Consider the following 18,157-nt stretch of genomic DNA (forward strand, 5'->3'; position numbering starts at 1 on the left):
GACAAAGGTGGGATTCTCATTATGAAACAGAAGAAAGTTGCTACATTGTTCTCAGTTCTGAAGACAAAGAGCTCTCAGGATGAGAGTGATAAAGCTCTGCTGGGTAAGCCCACCTTGCCGGGAGATCAAAGTCCTATCAGGAATTTTTCCGTCCCCACCCTTAGAAGTCACAGTGCTAAGGAGGCTCGGTCAAGAACTATACTGCAGAATTATTTGAATTTTTGACAAGGAGAAGCTGCTTTTGTTTGTTGGTTGGTGGAGGTGGTTAGAGGATTTTTGAGGGAGGGGGCTCTTTTCTTTCAAGCAAGCTGCCAAGAAAGCATATTCTTCCCCCACACAAGGATCTGGTCTAAAGGAAAATACAGCTTGTCTCCAAGGAAACACATTACTAAAAGATTCCAGCACTCTCAGCGTGAACAGCCTACAATCACTTCTCCTTTCTTCCCTTAATTCTGAGCCTGGTATCCTTCCCTCAAAAAAAGAAAGAAAGAAAAAAAAAAAAACCAGCCCTCCCTCCTTAAAAAGAAGAGAAATAGACCCTACTTGCTCAGTTTTAAATAACTGTAACTCATAAATAGATAAAATCAGCCTAAAGATGATATTTACATTATGAGCAAAGGAGGAGGCCATCTTTATTTTTTTTTCTTATAAAGGACATTTAATTGGGGGGACGGGAGGTATACAGGTTCAGAGGTTCAGTCTATTATCAAGGTGGAAGGAATGTCTGTCACCAAGCAGACATGGTGCTGGAGGAGAGAGTTCTACATCTTGATCAGAAGACAGCCAGAAGACTCTTCTGCCCTGGGTAGAGTTTAAGCATGGGGTCTGAAAGCCCCCCGCCCCAGTGACATACTTCCTCGAAGGCCACATCTACTCCAAAAAAGGAGGCCATCTTTAAATGTGTGCCTACCTCCCCTGATTCCTTTTCTGAATTCATAGGAAAGGTAAGGGTATCTTAGGATTCCACTATGATGATGGTACCCTTGCTGGAACCCAAGAATAAACTAGGGAATGGAGCCCTTGCTGCCCATCTGAAAGCCGGGCCTCAGAATCTCCACTGAGTGCATGAGCCTGCCTCAGCCGGCTCCATGCTCTATCCACGTGGGTCTCAGAGGCTCTGCTGGAGCAGTATGACCCTCTGAGAACTAAGCAAAAAGATTTGCAGAATTGGTTCTGTTAATACGACAGTTCTTTGCGTATTAGTTTGACTCCAACAACAAAGATAAAATCTTAAAGCCACAGAGAATCCCCAAAAAGCCACAGATCTTGCAAGGCAAAAGCTCAGCTTTACAAAGAAAGAGGAATTAAAATAAGCAAATGCAAGATTAAGCTCCAACTGACCTAATAAATCTAAGGACGCAACAAAGGAACAAGCAAAGGAGCAGTCAGACGCCAATGGAAAACCCTGACACCCCAATTCAGAAGTGCCCTCATCAAGGTTGTGTGGACAAGTGAGCTCTGATTACCCCTTAAAATAGGCCCTCCAGACCCACGGCAAAGGAGACCACTTGTCTCCATAAATCCTCCCTTTGGCATCTGGGCTGCAATCATAGGCAACACTTTACTGAGAGGCACTGGGCAGGAAGTCAGCCGCTGTCTTCGGAACTTGAAGTCTGGTACAGAGGTTTTCCACAATTGGAGCAACAAGAAGAGGCTGAAGCAGGGCAAAGGCAAGGGACCCCAGGGGTTAATTTGCTACTCAGGACCAGGGACAGCTTAATCCACTGGGAGATTTCACGAATGGGGGCTTTGGCAATTCTGACTAAAGTGAGCAGACAGCCTGTCCTATGACAGTCCTCAGAGGGGGTCCCCAAAGGAAAGTTCGATTCATGGGTGTTATTAAATCCCAGTCCTGCATAGTCAACAAGCAGGAAGTCCATGGGTCATGCACTTTCTTAGAAAGCCCAAGGCTTTCTAACAATTAAGGCTGGCTAAAAATGGAATGCATCCTTGGGAGATTGGGTTCCCTGCCTCTGGCCGGTGTCCATTGGATGATGGTGACCAATTGGCTGGGACACCATAGAACATCCCCAGGCATGGGTAAAACAAGGATTAAATGATTCCTAGGAGTCTGTCCAGCTCTGGGATATAGGAAAATAAAGAAGACTATTCAAGAAAGAAATATATATATTTTCCTTATCTCATGTGTGTGTGTGTGTGTGTGTGTGTGTGTGTGTGTGTGTGTGTGTGTGTCTCAAATGAGGGAGGGTTAAAGATTTCTCTATCTGGATTCCGAATGACTCACCACACAGAAATGATAAGTACTATAGTGGATATAATATATTAATTATTCACACTTGCTTCATATAATGCATTCAGTTTCAAAACATCAAATTATGGTCTAATTTATACATTGCATATCACTGTAAAATAATAAACATGTAAGTCTTTAATTCTGTTTTCATTTTCTGTTTTATTTCATGTTCTATGGGTGTTTTGCATTCATGTCTGGCTAGGCATAACATTCGTGCGTGGTGCCTACAGAAGCCAGAAGAGGGCTTTAGAGCCACCAGAACTGGAGTTACAGGTAGTTCTCAGCAAGGGTAGTAACTACTGTTAATCTCTAAGCCATTTCTCCTATTTACTCTTATTTTATGACTGTTTGTCCACATGTATGTACCATGTGCATGCAGTGCCCACTGAGGACAGAAGAGTGTGTTAGATCCCCTGGAATTGGAGCTCTGGATGGAAGTGAGCAGCCATGTGGGCGCTGGGACCAAACCTGGGTCCTCTGCCAGAGCACCAAGTGTTCTGACCACTGAGCATCTCTCCAGCCCCAGTACGTGCACATAAAATCAATATAAAGAGATTGTTCGATCCTCCAGAAAGACGCACTACAACATGTAAACAGTTCCTTTAGAACAAATACTTTCATATGATTGAAGAATTGGGGAGGAATATTGAGATGCAGGTTCCTGTCTGACCTAACCCTTCAGGAAACAAGGTTACACGGCAACTTCTGCAGGGTGAATTCTGAATGCAATATTTGCATGTGAGGGATCATTTGTTCTGTTTGTAGGGTTTGTTTTTTTTTTTAAGCTATAAATGTGGCTGAGCCTATTATCAGAGTCATCCTGAAAATCCACGCAGCATGCTGCCAAGGTGGATTTACTAACAATGTTCAATTAACAAGCCCAAAGGAGGGGCCAGCCGCAGATGTGCTGCGGGCTTCCCAGCTGCGAATCCCGAACACAATGCCACATGGCTCTGCTCTCTGCCTCGTAAGCACATGGAATCGTCCTCACTTCCTTCACGGGGCTTGGTTTTGAGATTGTAATTACATAACTGATTATTCATTTTGTCCTTCAGATCGGCGTGCATGGTGGAAATCAGAGAAACAAGGCGAGCACGCATCCACACAGCGATGTACGTGTTGGGAAACCAGTCACTGAATAGAAGAATACTTACCCGGCCATTAGATAGCAAAGGTGATGTGGGGGTCGGCCGCTAAGAGTGTTCACACTCGTGCTGAGAAGAGGGCTCAGTGGGTGAGAGCTCCTCCTTGGAAGCACAAAGACCTCTCTTCAGAACTCTAGCAGCCACATAACAAGCAGGTATGGCCATATGCTGTATGTACCCCATATATGTACCCCAGTACTAAGTGATCACTGCAGTTTGCTAGCCACAGCCTAAGGAAGAAATAACAGGCTCCTGGCTCCATAAGAGACTCTTTCTCAAGGGACCAAGGCAGAGAGCAATAGAGGATGATACCCGGCATCCTCCTGTGGTCTCCATGTGTACGCATGCCTGCCTGCACACACGTGCATAGACACTATACAAAAGTAAACAAAGAGAAACAGATGGACAGAGACACAGAGAGAAATAGAATGCTCACATATAAAATGCTCACATAGGGTACAAACTGGTATAGTGTCGTGGGGACTGGACACATTCTAATGATATGAATGATAAACAATATCTCATACATCTACTTTCAGGAGACCGAGGATAATCTCCTAGAGAAATATGGATTCTGCGGCTAGATGTTATTACAATATCCACGGCAGCATGGTTCACAGTACTCGCCCCAAAGTAAAAGTGAACAGAGAGTCATCAACCATAAACTTGGTGAATGCATGTCATTATTCATCCACTAAGTCACCACATGGCAGTGACAAAGAGTGAGCTAACACATCAGGCAAAGACATAGTGACCCTCACCAGGGATGCTAACCAAAGGAGCCAGGATGCGAAAGGCTACACGACTGTTTGCGTGAACAGCAACAACAACGCAAACCAAACCATGAATCTTAAGGATATGGAGAAAAGCAGGGAGTCCCAGCAGACATGCACGGGACGGAGAGCTCAGAATGAATGCAAAATCTTTCACAGAAACATGGTTTTACAAATATGTTGACTCCCAAATCAACAAGCAAAGGAGAGAGTCAAGTCAATTTCACTAAAAAACTAGTGGGGAAAGTGTGTTACAAAATAATTACAAATAAAAATCCAAGAGACAAAGAGGAAGCTACTTGGTTACTACAAAAACACAAAGCGGAGACCAACACAAGTAACTAACTCTACTAAGCTAACTGCCACCTCGCCAGAACCAACTGCTTTACCTAGGCCACCTGAAGATGAGCAGGTTCCATGACAGCAATCCTGTGCCTGAGGGATACCCTAGAAAGAAGTTACACACACACACACACACACACACACACACACACACACACACACACACACACTCACCCACACACACACACCAGATGTGTGTGAGAGGGTTTCCAGCGCTGTTGTCTCAGAGAAAGCTAAAAACACCAGACTGTCATCAAAGAATGGGAAAATAAGTTGTGGTATATTCCTGAAATAAAATACTACACAACGATAAAAAAAAACAAAACAAACAAACAAACAAAAAAAACAATGAACCACACTGTACACAATCAAATGGCTGAATCTTAAAATCAGGAGAAGAACAAGTTCATGAAGGTGCAGAATTGACTACATGTCTAGGAATAAACACGCAGAGATACTGTCCCTAAAACTTCAAGGCGGTGGGCTAGAGAGCAGGCCCAGCAGCTAAGGCACTGGCTGCCCTTTCAGAGGACCCCAGGTTCAGATCACACCGTCAGACAGCTCACTTCTCCAGCTCCAGGGCACCAGATGCCTCAAGCCTCCATGGGCACCTGCGCCCACATGCCGACCCATACACCTACACACAACTAAAAATAAAAATAAATATTCTCAAAAGCTGCAAAGCAAGAGCTAAAAATATATAAAGCTAAAAGTAATGATGAACTTGGAGACAGGGGGTGAGAGGAGGAGAAAGAGGAGATTGGTCAGAGGCACTCCGGTGGGCGATGGAGTGAGGGATGTGGCGACGTGGGCAAGGTTTTGTTTTTAAGATGCTGCTCCAAAATCAGCTTTTTTCCAAGGAAGAAGCACTGAGCATTTTAGCCATAATCCAGTAGGCCCCATGCCCAACATATTCATGGCTTTGTTTTATGGCTGTTGTTGGTTTTGGTTTGGGGGGTTTGTTTGTTTGTTTGTTTGTTTGTTTGTTTGTTTTGCTTTTGGTTGGTTGGTTGGTTTGGTCTTGTGGGCTTTTTGTTTCCTCTTGGTTTTCTGTTTGTTCTGATAGTCAGTCTTTGTTATGTTTTGTTTTAGGAGAGAAAAAGAAAGAGCATGGACAGGGAGATGGGAATGATCTGGGAGAAGGTGGCGGAGGAGAAAAAGATGATCATAATATACTATGGGAGAAAAAATTAGATAAAATACTGTTCCAAGCCTTCCTCTGCAAGTAAGTCTTTCAGTGTATATGAACAAAAGTCTTTTGGGGACTTCTCAGAAGTAGACCTATGAGAGAACTGCTGGTATTTTATTGCAAAAGTTGCATGAATGGGGAGCCAGTGAGATGGCTCAGGATGGGTGACAGGGACAACAGGACAACAGTGGTAAAGGCTCTTCTACCAAGCCCGATGGCCTGAGTTCAAATCCCAGGAACCACAAGGTAGAAGGAGAGAGCTGACCTACCACCACTACCTTGGCATTTGCGCACGCGTGCATGTGCGCACACACACATACACCCTACCATACATATCATAAACACTCCACACCCTCACATGCATATACCCCACACACACCCAACACACACACCCAACACACACACCACATACCCTCACACCCCCACACTATACATACCATACACGCCATACACACACACACACACACACACACACACAAACCCCACAGCCTAACACACACCACACACACCCATAACATGCACACTACACATACCCATAACATACATACACAGCACACCATACACTATACATCATATACACCACACACCCCTACATGCACACCACACACACACACACACACACACACACACACACAGCATACACACATTCCACACATACACATTCCTAATTTTTAATTAGGTAAATAACATCACAAAGAAGTTTTCAAAATGTAGAAAATACTATATAGGACAAACAACCTGATTTCTTCCACAAATGAATCACAAGTAGGGAAAGGAGGGTGGGGGATAAATTATAAATTAACACTCATACTGGTATTTGGATCATAAATTAACCAACATTTGAACTGGGGAGAGGGCTTGGTGGTTAATCACTTGCTGCGTAAGCCGGACTCAGAGTCTGGACTCCCAGAACCCACGTAAGTGCTGAGTGGCCATGCTCACCCACGTAAATCTCTGCCCAGGAAAACAAGGCAGTGGGGATCCCCGAAGCAAGCCGGCCCTGGAGATCAGCCGTAGCAGTGGGCTCTGGGCTTCAGGAAGGGACGGGGAAGAGCGATGAAGGGTGATTCTGACATCAGGGTTATGCCTCCACACGTGTGTGCACTCGCATACACTCACCCCGGCCACACGTACGCATGTGAAAATAGAAAATTAAAAAACATAATTAACCAGCTCTATAAGAGGACACAACCAGGCAGACTTCAACAACTGAGTGAAAAATAGCCGAATTCTTTTGAGGTGTGAAAATGGTATTGTGCTGTTTTAAAAGACTCAATCTTTAGTGACGTACACAGATGATCAGTAAATGGCAAGTGAAGTGATATCTGCTGTGTGCTTATAAAATGAACCAGGCTGAGGGAGGAGAGGTGTGGAAGCAGGGGAGAGCTAGTCAGGCTCACACACACCGTGCACGGTACTGTGTCCAGTTTTTGCATCCACTTGGACTTTACTGAAAAAGGAAGCATAAAAGATCAGAAAACAGGGAGGGGAGGAAGGGAGGCAGAGACCCAGATAAATAGGATTGTGCCAAATGCTGATCTCTAGACTTATATAATCGCAATATTATTTTGGAAAAAATGTTATAAATTTATCATCTCCAGATGGAAAGGATACTTGTAATTTTTAATCTCCTTCTTTCAAATATTGCGAAATGGGGGCCAGAGAGATGGCTCGGTAGCTGACTGGGGTATGTTCTGAACACACACCGCTCTTGTTCAGAACCTGGCTTTGGGTCCCGACACCTACATAGGGCAGATCCTGTAACCCCAGCTCCTGGGGATCCAACAGTCTCTCGCATCCTACATGAGCATCTGCATGAATGTGGAACACATAAGTTCACACAGGCACACACACATACATACACATACAATAAAAATAAATAAAAACATCTTTTAAAAGCACAAATACAAAAACTGGGAAATTAGTTTTTGTCATGGGATCAGGATAGGATGTCCAACACTTTATGAAATGGCCCTAAACATGCTTCTGCCATTTTTCTCCTAAGTGTTTATGTGCAGCAGGGTTCTCAGCACTAATGATTATAAAAATCAAAATATTGATCACCTCTGAAAAACCCAAAGGGTGTTCTGTATACCACAGCATCAAAGAGTCAGCCGTGATTGACTTCTTTGTGTGAAGATAAACAAGTACACACATCTCACTAGGATGCAAATATGGTTTCAAGCGTAATACATAGTAAAATAATATGGACCCCGGAGAACGACTGTAAAATAAATTTACGATTATTGTAAATGTTTGGTTTTTATGCCTACTTTATAAACCAGTCATATAAAATTTCTTGGGCTAAAAAGAGGTCACAAGTAGAAAAAAAAAAAAGCTAAGAAGGCCTGGTTTAAATCACCCAGGAGGGTTGGCCCCATTAACAGCAGTGGGGCAGACCATGACGAGGGATCTTTGGCAGATTCTGTTAAAAGCTGCTTATCTCTTCTCCCCAGAAAAATGTATATTCAGCCGGGTCTGTCTGAACCAAGAAATCCGAGAGTTGTAAAGAGACACAGACTTGCTAAGGGTTTAGCAGTCGGGATAACTGACGAACGGCATTCATTACAAACTTTGCTGTGTGTCAAGCACAGCTTGCATTAAACAGACGCCGCCAAATCCACTCTTCCCAGACACCAATGGAATAACGTGCTCACCATCCTTGTTTTACAGATGAGGACAGGAAGACAGAGAAGAAAACTGCAATGTCACAGGAAGGTTGGAAATGTCTGTGCGAGTCGGGGCTAGCATTGAAACTCAGGCAGCTGGGCTCTTAACCTAGCAAAATATGAAGTCACTCTCAAAGTTTAAATATAACAAGCAAATAATGTCACTCTGGGTCACTCCCTAGAGAAGATTGCCTTAAATCCAAATGGCCAGATACAACCAACTACACAGGATCACTCCATAGCTAAATGAACGCTGTGATGGACCTCTCACCTACCCAGCTGACTACAAATAGAAGTGAAGCTTCCCTTCCCACTAAGTAAGATACACCACCGCGGACTCCCAGAAGTCATGGCAATAGTCTCTACATCACTCATGACCTCTTTATGATGAGAACCTTATTAAGTGGGTCACGGTCTAGTCCAATAAGTTTAGCCCTAAAATCCATCCATGGAGTGTAGTAACCCAACATCTCAGGGCATTTGTCTCCAACACTCTTCTCCCGCCAGCTGAGTCAGACATCACGATGAATCCACACTTCTAAGAATTTGCGCCTGAGCTTCTGAGGCATAGTAAAACAGGCTAGCCCACATGTACTGCAGGCAACAGTAATCGTGAGATATCTTAATACACACATACAAGGAAGAAGGACACCCCCGCCCAGTACTCACAGTTTCACAGTTCAAGCATCGAGTTTCGTTAGTGAGTGTTCCCTGAAAAATCTCGTGGACCCAGGTGAGTTCTGGCTTATTATTCTCTGCCGGTTCATTCATGTTGCCATTTTTTAATTTCCCGTTTTGTTTTTCCTGTTTCTTCTCTTCCTGCAGGATGTCCGCAATAGTGTTTAGCAAATAATTTAAAAATTCGTGAGCATCCTGCTGCATGTAGTTATCAAAGAGATCTGGAAAGGAGAAGGTCATCATTTCACACTCTGCATCTTCAAGAGCGAGAAGACATACTTAGCTCTCCGTGCCAAGCTTCAGTAACTATATCCAAAGACTGGACAGCCGTGGCACAGAAATGTATTTCATCTCTACTGTGCAATTACAAATGAGTAACTTCTCAAAGAGTCATTCCTTTCTATTTCCTACCACCCACCAAAAACTAATATCCGGTATTTCCCTACAGTCATCTATAACAACGATCCAAGGTTTAATTCATTCTAGAAAAGAACCAAAATTACGAAACAAAAACCTTGATTAAATATCTCTTGGTTTTGTCTGTATGCATGCAGTGTGGGTGGAGGAGCACACACTCGAGCAGGTACACACTTGTACATGCGTATTAAGAGGGCAGAGGCTGACACAGGCACCTTCCTCAGTCACCCGCACACTATCTTTTAAGAAAGGGTCTCTCCCTAACTCGCTGACTCTGGCATTCACTTATTGGCTAACCAGCTGGCTCCACCCACCGCCTCCTCTTGCTGGGATTACAAATAGGCTACACACCTGCCTGGCTTTCAGCTCTGGGGATCTGAACACTAATCCTCTTACTTGCTTGAGTACTTTATCTACTGAACCCCTAAATAGCGATTCTTAACATGTGACCCCCCCCAATGACTAATTAGTCATTGAGTCACTTTGCCATAGCAACTACATTCTCTTCCTGCGAGCCATATTAAACCTAAGGTCAGCCTGGAAAACTCTTACATGAAAGATGAAAGAAATATGAAGTATATGTGAACAGATAATTTTCCCATAGTGCTCCTAAAACAAACGCAAATGCCCTAAGCCCGCTGCTGCCCCTGCTGTCAGGACAAGCAAGCAGCTAGAAGCCCCTACTGCTAGTCCAACTGCTCACAGCTACACTGGGATGGTTGGCTTCCTTCTTTATTCAAATCACATTTATTCTAGCATACGTAAATATTACGACTTCTAAAAGCTTGCTATCAAATTAAACAAAACTTTGTAAAAGAAACACTGGGTGAACTGTGTAAGTTCATTGGAGTAAAGTGGAATTTAGAGCAGGTACAAGTCACATTAAATAGTTCAATAATCAGAAAAATCAGTGTAAAACTTGTGGAATATACGATATATTTCTATCACCATTTACCCTCCAAAAAACAAAAAAATGCTGACTGGAAACCTCGCCACTGACTTTTGTAGTGTTACTGGCCTCAGCGCTGACAAAACACACAACCAAATTATCTCAGAAGAGGAATGATGTGTTTGGGCTCGAGGTTCCAGAGGGTTCTACCCTTACTTGCTCAGCCCCAGACACGGGAGCAATGGGGTGCACCTCACAGTGCACAGGAGACACAGAATGGGAGATGGACTAGGAACCAGGTGTCCCCTTCAAAGGCTCACTCTTGTGATCTACTTCAAAGCTATGTCCCAAATCCTAAGGTTTCCATGACCTCCTGGAACAACATCACCGTCAGAGAATCAGCAAGCCCAGACGGGACATGTCACATCCAAACTACAGCACGTTACTTCAAACACTCCAGAGCCTCTTTGGGTAACCTGTGCTACATTTACAGTTCATAAGGTAGTGCTGTTGTGCTCAGTGAGTGCATCAACACGTCTAAACCTAGGTGTACAGCACTCAAATCTGCCATGAACAATGTATTTGATCCTTACACTGATCCTTTCCCAGAGTGTGGCATGTTAAAGAAAGAAAGAAAGAAAGAAAGAAAGAAAGAAAGAAAGAAAGAAAGAAAGAAGATAGAAGAAAAGAGAAAGAAATCATTCTAAGTAGGATGTCAAATATCAATTTTTAAATGTATATTCTGTTTTTTTTGTTTCATGTATAATGGGAAAAGAAGAAATGTCTTCTACTGAGCAGTGGTGGGGCACTCCTTTATTCCCAGCACTGCAGAGGCAGATGGGATCTCTCTGAGTTCAAGGCCAGCCTGCTCTACAAATCAAGTTCTAAGATAGCCAGGACTATAAAGAGAAACCCTGTCTTTTCCTTATCCTCTTCATTTTCTAGTTTAATTAATTATTAACTAATTAAATTATAAAAGGAGAGGATAAATTAATTAACTGATTAAGTTTCAAGTTTGCAACAGGGTCTAAACATGTAGGTGGCCTGGTTTAGGTGGCGTGGAACTCACAGTAATGTCCTGTCTCTGTCTCCTGAGGTTTAACATTACACACAGGACACCTGCCCCTGCCCCCTGCCCCTGCCCCCTGCCCCCCCTCTCTCTTAGTCATGTGTGGGGTAGCTATGTAATTGTATGTAACACGTAGGGTATTAGATCTTCTGGAACTGGAGTTACAGGGCTGTGAGCCATTCAGTATGGGTCCTGAGAACCGAACTTAAGTCCTCTAGGAGAGTTCACTCCTGAAATGCTCACTCTTAACCGCTGAGCCATCGCTCCAGTCCCTGAAACATCTTTCTTAAAAAAAAAACACTATGGCTGATCATACTTACTGTCCCTTACAAAAATTAAATAAGCTTTTCATTTTCTGGCTACACAGAACCGCTGCTGTTCCCCATCCCAGAGCCTCGAACCCAGGATGACTGCAGCAGGACCGCTGCTGTTCCCCTTCCGGTTCCCTTGCCTGGAGCCACTAACCCGCGATGACCGCAGCACTCACCGTTCTCTTTCCTCAGCCTTGAAATGAACTTCTTTGGTGGGATGACGCCAACCTTCTTCTTCTGCGTGGCAATGCTGTGGAAAAGGTCTGCCAGGCACGTCAACAGGTTTTCCTTCTTTTTTTGCTGGGCCTTGTATGCCAACACATTCTCCCGGAACGGCCGGCAGAAGTACAACGCTTGGAGCACGGAGTTACAGTAGCATGTGTTTCCAAACTGCCAAAGCACAAGAGGAGTGGCTGGAATCACATACATATATGTGTGTGCACCTCTGGGTAGGGGAGGAGAAGGAGATGCCAGGATCCAGGAACCTGCCAATCCCTGCGTTCCCATATCAGCGCCCAACAGGGACAAAAGGTGCAGCAGTGGTTCTCACCTTCCTGATGCTGCGACCTGCTGATGTGGTGTCCTCCCACCCCCGACGATAAAACGATTGCTTTTGCTATTTCATTACTGTAATTTTGCTATTTTTATGAATCGTCATATAAATAGCTGTGTTTTCCGACCATCTTAGGCAACCCCTGTGAAAGAGTAGATGGAGCCCCAGAGGGGTCGGGACCCATAGGTTGAGAACCACTGGGGTAGCATCATATCTATATCTATCTATCTATCTATATATATATATATGTGTATATATACACACACACACACACACACACACACACACACACACACACACACACCCTTAGCTGTAGTTTTACTTGCTATGCTTTCAGTTATGGGGAGTCAACCCCAGTCTGTGAACATTAAATGGAAAATAAGTCACCTGTAATTTTCTATTGTACACCATTCTGAGCGCTGTGATGGATTCTCACATCATCCTACACCAGCCTGCCAGGGATGCGAATCACCCTTTAGTCTCCTAAATCCACAATATATATGGTACCTGCCCACTAGTCACTTGGTAGATATCCCGGGTATCACAAGTAACCTTTATATTACTTAACAATGGCCCCAACCTAGTCTTAAGAAACAAACTAATACTGATAATTTACTGTAATTATTCTATTTTATTAGAACATAATTTCACCTCTTGTGCCTAGTGCATAAATTAAACTTTATCACCAGTGTACGTATATAGAAAAAAAAACAGTCTATATAAAGTCTATATAAAACCATTCAGTTTTAGGCATTCATTTGGGGTCCTGGAATGTGCCCCCCATAGACAAGAGAAGACTATTAACTCTAGTGCTTTTCTGATCCATCAAAGTCTATAAACTTATAATAAGTACTCTGTTTAGGAATCTAATGAGCTCTGGTGCTCAGAAAAAGACAAGGAAGAAAACGCACACAGCACGGAGACTCAGAAAAGCAGCTGGCTGAAGAAAAGACACAAAGTGATATAAACACGCTCCCCTGACCTCAGGTGTGGTGATGCACATTGCGGTCCCAGCTCTTGGGAGGCTGAAGCAAGAGGACCATTGCAAATCAGAAGGCAGCCTGTATTACCCAATAAGTTCCAGGCAGCTTGAGATATACAGGGAGAACCTGTCTCAAAAAGCAAACAAACAAACACCCTCCCATGACTGTAAAAATAAAAATCCAAATCAAAAAGAAACTGAAGCTCAAGAGGAGATGTATGTATGTGCATGTATATATACATATATATGTGTATATATATACATGTATACATAGGTATGTATGCATGCATGTATGTATACATGTATGTATACATACATATGCACACTCACATACAATGCAGGGGGGTGGGTATTGAAGGAGTTAAGAACCGCTTGCTCAACCAAAGCCTTTAAGGAACAGAGCTTGTTTCCCTCTGTCAGGACTGCAGTGGCTGCCACCCCACAGTACAAAATCTCATGGACTCCAACACAATGGAGCGAGAAGTGTCTCCATTGACCACCCTCCCTTCTTCTGAGTTACCCTGCCTCGTGTTTCATCCAAGGTGGCAATTGTCCCAATATGTATGGTATCACACAAGCCCCTGGTCCCTCTGTAATCAGATTAGGGACCACACAGCAACACTCTATCCCTCTCCAGTCAGATTTTGACTTTGGAGGGAACGTCATTATCTCCCTGGTTTCTAAGTGACTGAAGTCTAACTCTGTTGGAGGCCCTAGCTGAGACCTGTACTTTAAGGCTGTTCCCACTCAATCAATAAACAGGAAGAAATTCCAAAGAAATAACAAGAGTCGTAGCCTAGATCACAAAATCTAGGCTGTAGAAGTCAATTGGAGCACAGACACCTCTGAATGGCTTTGCGGCTAGGCCATCCCAGACACAGTCATGTAGCAGGTGACAAACCCTTTCACACAGAGGCTGGTGCTGTCATAAATTACCAGGTAAGGAATCATAATTGAAGCTATTAATAAATACATCTCTCATAATTCTGCTACAAGGAAAGCAGCAGCCTTAATTCTTTCTCTATAGTCTACATTGGTATTTTCCTTAACTAGAGAAAAATTCTCATGAATTGAATAACTCTCTTCAGAGAGGTAAGTGGAGGCCCATGCACAGTGGCTAAAGTAAACTGTATTTAAAAATACTGGGTTTTGCCATTATGATACCCTGTATTTCTAGGTCCTTATGTAGCCTTCCTCTGTCCGGTCTTCTCTCTGTTTCTCAATATCTTTTACCCAGCCACCCTTCAGTCACTATTGGCCTAATCTAGTGGTCAACTCTGAAGAAATAAAAGGAATATTTTCCAAGTGTCTGCAATATGCCCCAGCTTCATCAGAACCTCACATAGTGCCCTCCCCCCCTCCCTCTCTCTCTCTTTCTCTCTCTTTCCCTCTCCCTCTCCTGTTCATCTTTCACAATTAGTAAATGCAGAAATGGAGGACCAGAAAGGCCAAGTTCCTTGCCTAGGATCATACCATCACTTAACAGTACTGAGAGAATTCAAATGTAGCACTTTCCTTTATACCCAATGTAGCATTTACTTGCAAAGAATGTGTCCAACTTCTTTCTCCAAACCCACCTCGCAGTAGGACACTGGCAGGCTAGCAGAGCAACTGCTCCAGAAACCCACATGTCTATGAGCTAACACACTTAGCACCTAAAACTTCTATTCAATAAAGACACAGTAACATAGAAAACTCATAGGGGTAATGGGCACCCACTCTAGCACATGGTTCTGCCACCAAGGAAGCAGAGCAGTAAGTAAGGAACAGTTTCCTCCAAGATTGAAACCCTCCATCTAGCAGAGAAAGAAGCTCCTTACATAGGAAAGTGAAAAACTCAAAATAGTTTCAGGAAGTCCCTGAAACTGACCAGATTCACTAAACCCCTGCCAAACTAAAAAGAGCTAAACTACAAAGAAGACTCTGACGGAAGAAGCAGAAACCAGTCTCGGTGCTTGGAGGAGGTGTAGTAGTCAAGATTCACTTGGAAAGGACACTCTCCACCCCGCTGAGCTGCCTACAGGCTGTGCAGTGTGCTCCAGGTCCCCAGCTTTGTGAGCTGTCACCATGCTGGGGTGGGCCTTGCTGATGCAGCTGCCTTTGAGTCATTTCTGCTCCTGTAACTCCTCTCCAGTACTCCTATAAGTAACCCCAATAAAATTCATTGGTTCACCAAACTAAACTTTGGTGGTACCTGTAATTTGGCCCGTAGTGAGCTCCCTATCTGGGATGACTAATGTGTGGGTTGCATCTCCCTAGGAAAAGTTTTGTCACACAATAATTGGGGCCAAGTAATTCCGGGATAATTGACTCTTGGTTCTTAATTGACAGTCCTCTCCTACCTCAAGTGGAGAGTCTACTCTATCTATAGATCTCTAATACAAGCTATATTATTAGCCAAGCACAGGTAGCCAGCCACCAAGTCTTAAAACGCAAAGTGTACTGACAAAGACTGAGAGGTTCACACTGTGAAAAAGGAGGAGAAAATAAAGCAGGCGTGGCCACACAGCTAACGAAATCACTCGGAGGTCACAGATACAAAGGGAAGACCTTGAGGCATGTGAGAAAGGGATGCAAATTCAATCAATAATGTAGCAATTAAGTCCTTTGCTGGGGACAACTACTAGAACATTTTTTTAAAGTAGATTAAAATGCCCTTCTCCAGCATTTGACTCCACAAGTAATTAAAGCACAGTCATTTGAATAGAGATGGCAATGGTGGTGGAGAATCGGGCATGCTCAGAGGGAGGCAAGAAGCACTGCAAGTTCAAGGCCAGCCAGGTCTACAAAATGAGTTCAGGACCAACAAAGCTACACAGCTAGATCTTATCCCCCAAAACAAACAAACAAACAAAAGTCCGCAGAGTTACATCAAATACCCTAAAACATTGGAAACACAAACTACTTACATTGGAAACAATAAATACTTACATTGACCAATCCGAAGTAGTGTTCATTGATCGGAAACTGCTCTGGTCCAATGTCTTTTTCCAGAGCAGAGGCATTGGTGCCCTACAAGAAAACACAACAACAGTTCTGTGGCATGAAAACAGATGGGGAAGTGGGGTGATAGGAGCTGCTCCACTCCTCAAACAAGCATCCCTTGTCAGCAGGGTATGCCGGATGCGAGACACTACAAGTAAACCAGGAGACTCACTAGCAAGCCTCTCACTGAATTCCTTACCCAAAGTACTTGTTGCCTCAGCCCTGAGCTGTGTGGTTTTAGTCAGCGCCCGTTAGGTATGGATATTTGAGAGAGATACATAAATAACAAGATGACCTTCTAAATATGATACTCCAGACAGCTGCAGCAGCTGCCTGCAGAGACAGAGGGCCTGGAAGATGGGACCATTTTCCAAGTCGATATCTTCATTCTGCTAAGGAATCCCTGACCTCGGCTCAGCCAGGCACTAATCTGTAGGTCCAGGCAGTAATGAGAATGGTGAAGATTCAGACGTACATATCAGCTCTTGTGGGGTTCTCATTTTCATACATGAAGACGGCCCGAAGCACAAAGCAGGCCTACCAGACAATAAACTGGGAGCTGGTTACCACAGTGAAGAGAAGTAAGCTCAAGAGATGGGCTGGGGCCGGCGGGGACGCTACAGCTGAGGGGTGTGTGAGCGTGTGAGTTGTGAAGGCTGTGCACCTGCACCTTTGAGCAGAGAACTCGGGGAACGTCTTACTGAGAAGGCTCTATGTCCAGAGAAGGCTGCTGATAATGGAAGATCCCATGTGAGTCCTGACAGCTGCCGGATGCATCGGATTGCTAAGCACAGCGATGATGCAGCACGGTAAGTAACACCAACAGTCCTGTGGCAAGGACTGCGGTTTGCCCTCATGATGCTCAGAAAAACAAAGAACTATCTGTAAAGACTACTCTCAGTTGTCTACATCTGGAAGTAACTTAAAACCCCCAGAGGGTACACTTAGGAGGGCTTTTTCATAATTAAACCATTTGCAATGGGAAGACCCATTTGAATCCAGATCTTGGGAGGTGGGAAGATCCACCTTTAATCTGAGCCAGGCCTGCTGGCAGTCTATCAAAAGAACATGGAAGAAGGAAGCTTGCTTTCTCCACCTGCTTGTTCTCGTTCTCGCTGGCAAGTCCATTCCATCAGCAGCAGTAGAGCCTATTTCTTCCTTCTAGCTGAAGACCAGCTGAGATATGAGTGCAGCCTCATGAACTGAACAACTCCTGGATTTCCAGGCCTTCGCCTGGGAGACAGCCATTGTTGAACCTGCTAAACCGCAGATGTAACCAACTCCCCAAGGCTGAACTCAGGAATCTGTTTCAATCTTACCAAATGTTGCACAAAGCCATCCATCAGAGCAGTGATGAAGCCCGCACCTGGGGCCAGTCACTGGTGATGGATGGTCATTTCCCTCTGAGATCTGAGTGAGCTGGCTGGAAGGGGAAAAAAGTTCACTCCAGCCAGGGATCCGGTCATCCCTGGGAACAGGTTCCAGATCCCGGGAAAGACACTCAGTCCCCTTACATAAATGGTAGAGCTTATAAGTCATGCATATCCTCCTCAGTGCTTTACGGCTTTTGCATTACTTACTATACCCAATATAATATGAATGCTATGTAAACTGTTGGTATGCTGTATAGTTTACGGAATAAAGACAAAGTCTGAGTGCTCAGTACAGATGAAATGTTTAAAACGTTTCTGATCTGTGGCTATGGAGTCCATGCATGTAGGGGGAGCGGTGGGTAGGATCAGAGTCCTTTGCTGATGTTGTCCCCGACCATATACAGCCTTCTATTTCTCAGGCTATCACAGAAGACTCATAGCTCACAGAAACACGTGGGTTTGGGAGACAGAGAACAGAAAGCTAAGTGTTTTATATTCAGAAAGTAACACCACTGGGCCTGGGGGTGA

The 18,157-nt window shown here is 44.1% G+C and overlaps 1 protein-coding gene across 1 annotated transcript in view; it reads right to left on the reverse strand.

The window, feature by feature from the left end:
* Positions 1-18,157, reverse strand: part of Usp46 (ubiquitin specific peptidase 46) — a 68,468-nt gene that overhangs the window by 21,712 nt on the left and 28,599 nt on the right. The window contains exons 2-4 of the mRNA XM_032915861.1: positions 16,203-16,283; positions 11,913-12,126; positions 9,042-9,271 (exon numbers count right to left, since the gene is read on the reverse strand). Of these exons, the coding sequence (XP_032771752.1) occupies positions 9,042-9,271; positions 11,913-12,126; positions 16,203-16,283 (525 nt within the window). The remainder of the gene's footprint in view (positions 1-9,041; positions 9,272-11,912; positions 12,127-16,202; positions 16,284-18,157) is intronic.

Source organism: Rattus rattus, chromosome 11, assembly GCF_011064425.1.
Source record: "Rattus rattus isolate New Zealand chromosome 11, Rrattus_CSIRO_v1, whole genome shotgun sequence".
In the NCBI taxonomy this organism is placed as follows: Eukaryota; Metazoa; Chordata; class Mammalia; order Rodentia; family Muridae; genus Rattus; species Rattus rattus.